Raw genomic sequence first — 12,798 nt, 5'->3', positions numbered from 1 at the left:
TGCAATTGCTTTACCATGTAACTTTATCATACGAGGGGGGAGGGAGAATATCAGCATCTGTGGCTTCCATTTTGTACTGTTCATGGAAAGTCCCTCGATGCCAACAAACTGCTAAAAGCACATTTTTTCCCTGGAAAAATATGTGCAATTAATTAACGAAAAAGATTTCAAACTGCAAACTTTACAAATTGATGTCATAAAATGATTCGAAGTTGGTAATTTTGAATTAATTTCTTGGGGGGGGGGGGGAGCGCTGTTGACCCCCTCTGAATTCTTAAAGTGTGCCCCGCCCCCATAAATACGCTCTTGACCCCCCCCCCCCCGGAGAAAAAGGTCTGAAAGAAACACTGAAATTGGAAGACACCAAAGGGGATTACAAAATGTTACTTATGCCACTTGGGAACCCGAGTCCGAGTAGCAATGCTACTCGATTTTAAGGCAGAAAGGTACGGCTTCCGGTTTAATTGAGCGCCTATTTCTAGGTAGAAGTCCAATTTGGCTCAGACAACAGGGTAGATGGCAGCACCATCTATGGACAGTTCGATAATTTAGAACCAGACCAGAAGTCGAATAACTTCTGGTCTAGCACCCCTAGAGGTATCATTTCACTTGCAGGACTTTATGACCACAAGCATATTTCACGTCCCCCAGTCACCCTCAATGAAGACGGTGGATCTTCCACAGGCTAGAATTGAACCAGAGATTCTCCGGTCACAAGTTTGGGTACAGATGTGATATACCCCCCCCATTTGGCGACATCCGATTTTTTGCACAAAATTGAAATATTTTTCTCGCCAATGAGGCGATAACTATTTAAGCATGGCATCCCTGGCGAAATTAACCCGTGTTTCGCAACCCGAAGGCAATCTTGTTCAAACTAGTTCACTTGGGTTGTTTACTCGGTTTCACGCAGGAGAGATAGGTGTTGTTTCGTGCAATATACTTTACAGGAAAGCTTATTTTGTGTTAGTTTCAATTCAGTAGTTGTGTTTTGAAGTAAAAACATTATAAAATGTCAGTTTCTTCAAACCTGAACGTTAATTAAAAGTTAACTCCAACGTGGTGTGTATCTGTAACGTGCCATTGTCATATAATGTATTGTTTTAGACTGAGTGTGAGGATGTATACAATAAAAAGGTAAGTTCTGTATTTTAGAATTCAAAAAAAACTCTCACTTTCAAAATTCTTTGTTTTTACAAATCCTTGAGGAGTTCTTTTAGTTTTTAACTTTATTTTTACTGTATGTAAATTAATTTTACAAAAATAGAACGAATTATTTAGACATTCTATGAATGTGCCTCCTTTAGGTACTGAATTTCTGAAAATAAGTTGACAGCATTTTATAAAAATATAAAGGTGTTATATTATGTAAAATATAATAGGTATTTTGAAAGCATGTCTGGATAGCAAATAAATGTATGGTATTTTTGTATTGTTTATGTTTAGGATGGTTCTGTTGAGACATTTTTACTTTTCATGCATCATACATTTGAGTAACTAAGCGCTTTTTTGGCTGAAATAGTTATTGATTTTGGGGATGTTTTCCGCTTTAAACATTGCAATTTGAATCGCTTTGCTCTTTTTTAGCAGAGTATGAGAAAAGTTTTTGTTCGATGAAATGCATGTTGGAAAATAGCTTTTATTTCTATTGGTACATATTTCATTGGTGAGCTGTTATTGTGATTTGTCAATTTAAGCATTTTAAATACTTTCTAGAAATTGTTCTTTGTGTACAAAAACTTTCTAGTTTCTGGTATTTTGAAGCGTATATTCTTGACGTTTTTTTTTTTTGTTTTATGTTGTTTTTATATATATTGTGTTCTGAAGTTCTTTGATCATGTTTTTTTTTGTCTGATTTTTTCCTGTTGGCGCTAAAAAAGCATCGCTAAGAACGATGTATGACATATGTCGTCATACATCGTTTTCTTGGCGACGCTTTCTTGGCGCCAACAGGAAAAAGTCACCAAGGGTGGGGTATATCACATCAGTTCCCAAGTTTGATGCCCTACCGATCAGGCCACCACAGCCTACGGGATTTCAAAATGCGTAGGACAAATGTTTTGCATGGTTCTGTGATAAACAATTGCCTCATAATGTGCATTTGCAAATTTAAATGGCACCCAAACCTGTAATTCTATTCTAGCACAAATTAGATTAAAAATACATATAAAAGATCAAAACTTACATTTCTGGTACATTTTAGTATGTATACATAAAAAAAAAGTATACCTCATTCAGATGTTGCAACTTGATTCTCTCTGTGCTACGGGAAAACTCAGATTCTCGGCTTTCCAACTGATATTTCATGATCGCATGCTCATAATGAAGAGTATTGTATTGCTCACGAAAATCGTCAATTTCGGAATTGAGTTCTTTTATTTTTACTTCATAATGATTACTAGCTTCTTCTTGGATTGATTCTTGCAGCTTTTTAAGGTCAAAAGTGTTAATCTAAAACAATGATGTTTATCTTAGGCATGTAAATTTCAAACTACATAATTCAAAGATAATCTTTGAATTGTATAATTTGATAGCTAACAAATATAGTAACAAATTCAGCACAAAAATATGAAATTACATATGTACAAAAACCATACAGTAAAAAAAAAAGAAAAAAAAAACAGAATTAAACTATTTTTTCAAAAGCAATACAATTTATAAGGGAACAAAAAAGCAAATACAACTTTGTTTCTAAAACCGAAATCACTGACATAAAACACTCAGTGCAAAGGCTGGCGAGCAATTCCATGTCAGATAAATCACCTTCTTTCACTAATCATTTCAGATTTCATAAAATTTGGAAGGACACATATCACAAGATAAGTAATCCTGACCATTTTTAGATATCTATTTTGAAAATTGTTCAAAATATAGACTTGTAAAAAAGCTCAAAAAGAGCGAAAAAAATGAAAAGTGCGTCTTTCAAATGATAGTAACTTTTCTCCTAATTATAGTAAAATGAAAATTTAAAAACCATTGTAAAGCTAAGGAATAGAGCTTTTAATTGATCAGGGGTGCCCACCTAATGGGGAGGGGTGATGACGCAGACTGTCATTAAAATTTTTAGAGGGGGTTGTTTTCAAGGGTATTTTTTCCTTTTTTAAGGGTGCTCTTGCTCTTAGGAGGGGTAGGCACCCCTGGATTGATATATTACATGACTTTATTACATCAGATTTAGGTAAGGTCGTTCAGTGTAACTTTTAACCTTGATTATCTCAAAATATCCTCCCCTTGTATATGGGTGCCTAGATTTGTAGTCGGTGGGGTATCTTTGATTGGTTTAGAGAAAAATTCAAAGAATGTGGAAGAGAGAGAGATCCTCAAGCCTTTCCCATCATTTTACACCTCCAAGGTAGATTAAAAACGCATTTTAAAACTTCTATTTTGAAAGAGTGCAGAGGAAGTTTTTAAATCGGAATCCAGTCCCATCTCCTATCATTATCAAAGACGGCTTACAATTCGTATTTAGGACTTCAATTTCAAAAAGCTTCCAGGAAAGTAATCATCTAAATCCTGAATCCTGCAGAAGTGCCTCCACCCCATCTTTAAGGATAATTTAAAATTTCGTTTTTAGGACTACAATTTAGAAAATTTTCAGAAGTCATCGAATCTCGCCTCCCCCTCCCCCTTGTATCACCAAAGATGGTCTGAAATATCTTTTTTTGAGCTTCAATCCTGAAAAGAATTCTAAGAGCCAGTGGCGGATCATGGGATTGTGAGGCCCCAGGCGCAGCCTGATCCCGAGGCCCTCACAACAAAAACAATTGAGTCTTACTAATATTAACAATGCAGGAAATCACAACTTTTTTTTATTTTTTGGATAAACAAACAAGCTTGGGGGGGGGGACAGTTACATTCTTATTTAAAAGGGGGGAAAACCATTTCTGACAAAAAAAAAACATCACAGTGAAAAATTTCCTATATTTGTTCGTAATTTAGTCAGTACAGGGGGAGAGATTCTCCGAGCACCGCTTTCTGTCATTTACAGGGGTCGGAGTGGTGATTTCAAAAATTTTAGGACACAATTTTGATAAAAGCTTAGTAATTTTTAGGACAACAAATATCAAGTTTTTTTTAAACTTAAACGTAATTTATAAGCTTGATTTTCGCATTGGGTGATAAAACGTTTCAAACTCAATCTTGAAAATTACAATACAATGCATTCAATCTTTTATTCTTTAACACAGTGACCAGTATGAAGTGAAAATAAATGCACATATGTCCAATTGCTTCTTTACTTGCTTTGTTGTTGTTGAAAAAATGTTCTTAATAAGGAAGGATAAAAAGTAGAGTGCAAAGTCCAAAATTTATTGCATACTTTTCTTTTTATCAGATAATCTGATACTTTTTTGTATTTCAGAATCATCAAAAATATCCCTGTAAATTCCAGATAAACCATTTAAAGATGCCAATAAATAATTGTTTTTTATGACAACTAAAACTATAAGAAAACCTCCGCTTACGAAATTTTATCTTGAAGTGAATTCGAAATAAAAACTTTGGGTTGCTTCATCATAACCAATTTGTTTTCAGTAGAAGACAAAGAACATGGAATTTTAAAATACAGCTTGATTTTTCAAGTTACTTGTCAACTCTTATGTCTCGCCGCATCAGCATGAGACAATACCTGTGAAAATAAAATGCTTTAAATTCATTCCTTTATGCATGGCACCATGTGCTAATTTTGCATCTATTTCTACCTGCTTTTTCAACCACAAGGAAGAGAATTTCGTTTCCCATGGCATTTTAATAAAACAAATTACTATTCACATTTTTTAAAAAAAAGTTAGTGACTAAATTTAAAAATTATATGTGCAAGGAATTATCCAATTTCACTGAACAGAAACACAAAGCAGACCAACTCTTTGTATTGGAAGAACAAGCTAATGCTCAGACTACAACGCAAGGTAAGCACTATAAAAATAAATATTACTTCCCAGTACACCTGGGGACAAACCATTTAACTTTTGTTTTAAATATACTTTTTGAACCAAGTGCTTACATTTGAGTTCTTATTTTATTTTATAGCTTTTTTGTAGAAGAGGAATGACCGCAAGATTTAGAAAGTATAGATAAAACAGTTTTATATTGAGCATTTGTTTTCGTTAACTGCATCCCCCCCCCCCCCCCGCCTTTCTCTAGAAAAAAAGTAGCAGCAACAAAGGTTTTTCGCTCTTTCTTTAAAAAAAATTTCTTAAGGTCTACGAAGTTTATTTTTTTCCTAAAATACAGGCATATCATCATGAAAAGTTTCCTTTTTCTGCACAAGATGGGAATATAGAGTGAACATTAGACATTTTAGGACGAAACTCGAAATTTTAGGACAATTCCTACCCGTGGGCATTCAGCAAAATCGAAGCTTTCTCCAGTTTTCCAATGCAAGTATAATTTAGTGGTGCCATCAGAAAAAAAGTCTCCCCCTTAAAAATTTTTAAACTTGAAGGTTTAAAAAGACCATTTTAAACTTTTGGGGACAAAAAGATGCAGTTGTCTCAGCGGAAAGTAGTAGAAATTGAAGCCTGAAAACGCGATCATAGGCCATTTAACGTTGGGGGTAAGGGATGGAGCCCAGGGAGTGCCCTCAATCATTTTTTTAAATGGATCGGAATCAATTCTCTGCTCCTCCCCCCTTCCCAATTCCGAAATTGAAGTTTCAAAAACGCAATTGCAGACAAAATTTACATGATAAAAATTTTTACGGGAAAGAGGTGCTGGGCTCTTCCGTGAATTTTTTTCTTTCAAACCTATGGTCCTACAAACTTCAATAATATTTTATATTCAGGGGCTATACCATTTAAATATTTTCTGTAACTGTAGTTTAAAAAACTTAATTTTTTTATGATATTAAAGAAAAAGTCTGTTTGGGGGTTGTCCTTGCTCGAGTATTTTCTGAAATTCAAAGAGTTCATTGGCCTTTGGAGCCCCCCGGATGCTAATCCTAAGGCGTACGCTAAGAAATGGGGTGATGAGGAAAAAAGTATAGTGAGTTCGCGCCCTGCGCGCAACTATGATGAATCCAAGTGAAATTCTTACTCTCATATTTTTACTTTTCCTGAAATATTTATATACTTCTGAAATTCAAAATTCATAATTTAATTTCCTTTAATGTTTGAAAATCCTGATTCTTCAGAAGTTTTTTAGCAAATCTTAAAGCCTGTGTTTTTTTTTTGTTCTATAATCATTACCGTCATTTTTTTTCCTTTTTTGAAGCAGTGTAAGTACATGGCAGATGTTAATGTACACTCCTGAAAATAAAACTGAAACACTTCAATAGTTGGGGAGAACCTAACCTAGCAGCATTAAGAAAGCTACGCAGATCTTAATTATTATTGCATTACGACGCTATCAGGTTAGGTTTGCCCCAACTACAGTTTTTATATGAAACGCTTGTCTTTAATAAGTAAATCAATCTTAATGAAGTTGAAATTGTAAAATATATTACAAACAAATGGCCTCAGTGAAAGAAGGAGAACACTCAAAATCAACTACTTTAGCTGCAGAGGCATTTAAAATTTTTATAGTAATTTTATGAAGCGTATTTGTAATGAATTAACAAATGGTCCTTTTGTCTGCGATGGAAATATAATTTAAAGAATTAACAGTATATTCTTTTTTTCAAAAGCAATACCTTTGTACCACTTTAATTGTAGCCTATTATATTTCAAAATTAATCATTTAACACCAAGATTGCAGCATAATTCAAAAAATTAAATAGTTATTAAAACATATTAAACTTATCTCAAAAGGAATGGTCATGTCGTTGATTGAAGACACAGAGCAAAAGCACGTTCACGAGCGAATCAAAACAGCGAATAACATAGGTTCTTCGTTCTTCGTTCAAAAAAAAAAAAAAAGAAAGAAAGGAAAAAAAAGTTCCCGCCTTTTTCAAATTACTTATTTAGTTAAATACGTCATAAAACTATCTTGTTACGGGTTGGTCACTGGTGGGAAAGTGGGAAACTTAGCAAAAAGTAAAGAAAGAAAAAACAGCTGTGTCCGAATTGTGAAAACGACTTCCATCTGGACCCCCCACAGATCTGTCTCTTCTCCCTTCAGCATTCTAGATAAGGAAAATTCTAGATAAAAGGATGTTCGTCAAGAAAAGTGACCATTCCAAGGTCGAGTTTTACACCCCATGTTGTAAATCCTGCTGTCTGCTCCCCTTATTTAGATACTCGGGCATAAAATCGCACAAAGGACGACTGGTACATTTTGAGGGACTGATATAATACTAACACAAATATGACGACTGGTTATCATTTGTTTGGGAAGGGGGAGGGGGTGCCTCACCCCTCTCTCGGCACTTCCTAACTATATGACTTTTCCAATTAAAGCAAATATCATCATGTGTACATCAATAGTGCTTTTTTAAAACAAGATGCATACTCCTTACTCAGACGAAGCGAGGCCAGCAGTGCACATTCGTACCGTTAAATAAGAACTTAGTGCTAGTTTTTTTATTTTTTTTCAATTTCTTAGGACGTTGGGTCCAAAAAAGGTCGTGTCCCGCCCCCTGCACTGCGTGGTTTGCGGGTATGCAGATCCGGGCCTGCTAGCAAGACTAACTGTGCATTTATATAAGAAACAGAATAATTTTGTCGAGCATTTACAAACACAATTTTATGCTGAAATTGTGGGAGGAAAGAGGAAAATCCAAACTCTTGGGAAAATCCAAACAAAGGCACCTGAAGCCAGGGGCCCCCTAAGCCTCAGGGGGCCCTATTGGAAGCAATCAGCCCGCACCTAAAATTCATGATTAAATATCAATTTTCATGAGTTTTGAGCATTTTCCACTCAAAATTATGGCTGTCAGCGGCAAATCCTCAAAACAAAACATTTTGCTTTTGAGGATAGGTCACTTCGCGGTTCCGAGGCCCCCTGCTTTTCTGGAGGCCCCAGCTATCGCCTCGTGCGCCTATGCGGTGATCCGCCACTGCTAAGAGCCCTTAAACTCTTGATAACATCAGCAAATATCATCTACAACTGCGTTCTAGAATTCAAATTTCGAAAAATTACTGAAGGAAGATTACTGAACAGCTTCACCTACTAACACATTACCAAAGATTGTCAAAAAATGCGTTTTAAAAACTAACTTCCAAAATTTTCATGCCCAACACGCTCATCAACATCACTAAAGGTCGTCTTAAATTTCGTTTTATGGGCTTCAATTCCAAATTACCTCTTAAAAACTCCTCCTCCTCACGTCATTGAAAGTCGACGAAAGTAACGTTTTTTAATCTTCAATTTCGAAGAATTGTTGGTCCCCATTTACATTATCAAAGAAGATCTACAATCCCTTTCTTGTGATTTCAATTACAAAGAAATTCCTGAAGAGTATGCGTGAAAAGTTCCTCATCAATTGTTAGTGCCACAAAGACCTTCAGATACTGACTTAGGGAGGGTGGGGGCAATTTATCGGTAACAAACTTGTTGAAGAACTTCAATTTCAAAAAACATCGCCCTATCCCCAAAGAGCGTTAATTGTCACTTAAATTGGCTCTTTGGGAATTTCAATTGAGAAAATTTGTTTTGAAAATTTTCTGGAGGAGTGCCCTCGTCCCCCCCATCATCAGCCCTGATACTTTTTACTATGCAGATGTTCACATTATTAATTTTTTTTCCCTACATTCGTAAATGCAATTCTCCTAATTTGAGTCCTCAAATACCGATGGTGACTGCCTTCTAAAACTAGAAGATGTATCTGCTCTCATCTTTTACATCTGAAAAAAAAAGAAAAACCTAAAGGGCGGGGAGAGCGTCCTCTTCAAGGAGCAAGTCTTAAGGGGCCGGCTGGCCTGTAAATGCCAGGGCCGGTTCATGCTGTCCCATCTGCCACTGGTGAACTGTGACCAATTCATGTTTGAGGAAAGTTGTGAAGACTGCTTCAACCAAAGTTATGTTCACTGTGGGAACTTTAAAAATCTGAACAGTATTACTCAAGATTTAGTTGAAAAAGAACTAGAAGAGGAGATCAAATACTCCCAGTGGATAACAGATGAGACAAAAAGACTCAAGGCAAATCATTTCTTCAACATTGAAAGAAGCTATTGAAAAGTGGGGGGGGGGGGAGGGAGGGGGGATGCCACTGTTCCTGCAACATGTTTACATTATAAGCCAACAAGAAGCCTTCTCTTGCAAGCAAAAGGTAGACATGCCCCCCAAACACTTTATTATTATATTTCGATTTTAGTGAAAATTATAACTTTTGTTTTCAAAATGAAACTCAGTCAGCCCGTTAGGTTCCAAAATCCTGCACTATTTACAGTGCAATGGCTTACTTTCTGGTGGCAGAAAAATGCAAATCTGTACCATAAGTCCTATTTGCGGGAAAAAGGATTGTTAAGCATTTCACTGCACAAATTGTTAGGAAAGAAAATGTCATCAATGGAAATTTTTTTTTCTTCATTTGGCCTGAGAAAGAAGAAAGACAATTCAGATATTGATTTGACTAAAGACTATAATAAAATTACTTAAAACCCGACTTTGATCGTCGATTTCAATTCTTTTCCTAATTTTGATTTTTTAAAATATGTGATGGGTTAGTTTCATTTTGTTGCACATTTTAACTGTACCTTTTATTTTAATGTAGTGTACCTAAGTCAAATTACAGCGGTAGTGTAAGTCACGCAGAATAATATTCATTAAAAAAATTGGCTCTCCTCTGATATGCCCCCCTCTTGGCGAGATTTTAATTTTTAGCTCGATACAAAAATCGCCAATAAGGCGATAACTTGGCAACCCTGGTTTTGCAACTTGAACGCTGGAAAGTAGTTTCTCGAAGTCTGTCTTTTGCACGTGTGTGTGTGGTAGGAGGTAGGTGCTCATATGTTCCGCTCTTAGGGAGATTTTAAGTTGAATACTCTAAAATAAAGTTTCAATTCAAACTTTATTTTAGAGTATTCTTTTTCTTGTTGTTTTTTAATGTTAATTTAGTTGAATTTTCTATTTTAATTATGAGTTCGGTTTGTGATGTTGTCCAAATGTATCAATTGAAATTTTTGAATGAATCTTCTTTTTCTTTTTCGTCAGGTCGTCCAACGTTTGGATGTACCGGAGTCTTAAATAGATTTTTTATATATATATTTTATATTTAAATATTTTTGTAAAGTAATGATAATAAAAAATGGGATAATTTCCCTAAGAGCGGAACATATGTGCACTGCCTCACGTGAGGAAGTAAAAGAAAAGTAAAAAAGGTAAGTGAACATATTTTGAATTATTGTGTTTTTAGTGTGTTTCTGGTAGTTTGTATTTTGGTCTGGTTGGCATTTTTGTGGCACAAAAATGGTGTTAATTTCACATAAAATCTGTGACTTTATTGTATACTGAACGGAGGAGATCTGTGACTTATATCCGACTGTGATGTATATTAAAAGTCGGAGGGATAACGGACCGAGGTCCTGGCGAGCCCGAGGTCTCATAGTACTTTCGTAATGAGACCGAGGCAGGGGTCTCATTACGAAAGTACTATGAGACCGAGGGCTCGTATCCCGGAGAAACAACGGAAAAAAATTAATGCATTAATTTCATTAAATAATTAATGACATAATTTGAATTTTTCCTGTTGGCGCTAAAAAAGCATCGCTAAGAACGATGTATGACATATGACGTCATACATAGTTTTCTTGGCGACGCTTTTTTGGCGCCAACAGGAAAAAGTCGCCAAGAGGGGGGTATATCAGATTTGTTCCAAAAAATTTATACAATCTAGAATCTTTTTGTTTTCACCTGTTGATTCTCAAAACCTTAGTTATAAAGCTACATTAATAGAATTTTTTTAGATAACGTATGAGGAATAAAACATAAGTTGAAATGATAGCCAAAAAACGACTTCTTTTACGGCAGTGTAAGTCACATCATGACAATTTCATTTTTAAATATTAAAGTAATAGGTATGAACAAATTTTATCCAGTGCTAAAAATAGTACATTGTGTCTAGTATACCAAAAACCTAGATAACATTTTAAAAATCGTAAAAAATTTTAAAAAATCAACCATACAGTGTTTGAAAGTTTTTCAAATGTAGGGTAAGTCACGCATGGAAATAGCCTCTAATATAAAATAGAATATCTCTTTTGCTATAATTGTTGTGCAAATAGAGTATTTCTTGTTCATGCTGAAACTCTGAACATCTTTCTCACCTTTTCTGTAAGAGTAATAATTTCATTCTCCTTTTCTTTGATTCGATTTTCCAGCTCACTAATATACGATCGATCAGATGCTCTGTCTTTCTCATGTTGAGCAGTTACTTCTCTTAATTGATTATTTATTGATTCTAATTCAGCTTCTAATCTGTTGTGAAAGCAATAAAAATAGTTTGAATTGCATTTAAATTCTAAGATTGAGAAGAAAAAAACAAAAACTAAAGTTTTAACCTTGTCATTCCTTACTTTCCGTGATCAACTTTCAGATCTTGGTAAATTTCTTTGTATTGCGTGCATCTGTCTCGTTCCTCCTTCAACAAAGTTTGAAGTTCAGCTTCGCGATAAGAGTCCCCTTGATTCATATTAAGCTAAAAATGGTCGAGAATAGAAATTTTCGACTCAAAACAAAAAATAAAGGCGACACTTAAGATTCTGACATTTTAAATAAACAAATTGAAAATATTTTGACATTCAGCAGTCAACTCAATCGCTAAACGCGATCCGTAACCATGCAACAAGCAACATTCAAATAGTAATGCCAAATTAAATGATTATTTTTATTATTTTTTTCATAAAATTTTGATAATAAGCAATTTTTCGTTGAAGAATAAACCATTAGTTAAACAAAAAATCAATGTAATATTTTAACCTTTTACGGTATACTTATTTAACTATCTAAAAAATATTTTAATATATGCCTGCTAAACTGACTGAACCGCGAAAATTTAAAAGGCGTTTATGATTTCGATACGACGTTCAATACGTGCTGCAGTTGAAATGAAAATACTCTTCAGAAAAATAAAAAGTTATTTAAATGTGAAACTTTTCATATAAATGACCTAATTCATTAACTTTGTACCATTTTGTTTTAAATTACATTACACTGCTTTCATGTACAAGATTGAAAGTTAATAATAGAGGCGAATGGATTGGGTGGGAAAAAGAAAGACAAAGTAGGAGCACACTACTTCTTTGCATTCATTTTATTTATTTTGTGTAAAAGCTTTATCTCGTAAAGTGTCATAAATTGATGCCCATACTGTTTTCACTGTCTTACACAAAACATAACGCGTCTCAAAATTGTCATGCATCAAATTTCATCCAAAAGGAGCAACATATATTTTTTTTTTTCCATCACTCAATAAAGTTTTTGTTCTTTTTTTTATCCATGTCAAATTAAAAGTTTTAAAGAAAAATGATGGGTCAAGAATGTAAAATTTATCATATTCCTAACCAGAAAATCCTTTTGAGCCCTGAAGCATAAATTTCAGACTCATTTAAAAATTGTCATAAAATTCCTTTTTGCTTTGCACTGAAATGAAGCAAAAGAGAAAATAAAATGAGATTTTAGTTTAAACATCACTAGTCGATGCAAATTGTGTTGATGTTATTGCTTGGATTAAGCTATTATATTATGAATTACAGTTTGGAATAATAGTATCGTTTAATGTTTAGGAAATCAATGGAATGTAAAATGTGGTATCAATGTAAGAAATCAAGTTTCAGAGACAATGGTTAATATAATGTGAAGATTTAAAAAGAAAATTCAATTTTTTGAAGAACTGGTAAGTATGTTGTATGCTTGTTTCTACAAATTTTAGTAGTCTCTTACATTTTCATTAATATATTGCATTTATCTATTTATTTATTTTTT

The 12,798-nt window shown here is 34.3% G+C and overlaps 1 protein-coding gene across 1 annotated transcript in view; it reads right to left on the bottom strand.

Moving 5' to 3' along the window:
• The window catches only part of LOC129226679 (centrosomal protein of 83 kDa-like), a 31,461-nt gene extending 19,955 nt beyond the window's left edge, over positions 1-11,506 (bottom strand). Inside the window, exons 1-2 of the mRNA XM_054861309.1 lie at positions 11,391-11,506; positions 11,142-11,292 (exon numbers count right to left, since the gene is read on the bottom strand). Of these exons, the coding sequence (XP_054717284.1) occupies positions 11,142-11,292; positions 11,391-11,506 (267 nt within the window). The remainder of the gene's footprint in view (positions 1-11,141; positions 11,293-11,390) is intronic.
• Between the last annotated feature and the right edge of the window lie 1,292 nt (positions 11,507-12,798).

Source organism: Uloborus diversus, chromosome 7 (assembly GCF_026930045.1).
Source record: "Uloborus diversus isolate 005 chromosome 7, Udiv.v.3.1, whole genome shotgun sequence".
Lineage (NCBI taxonomy): Eukaryota > Metazoa > Arthropoda > Arachnida > Araneae > Uloboridae > Uloborus > Uloborus diversus.
This window is presented reverse-complemented; position numbering and strand designations above follow the sequence as displayed.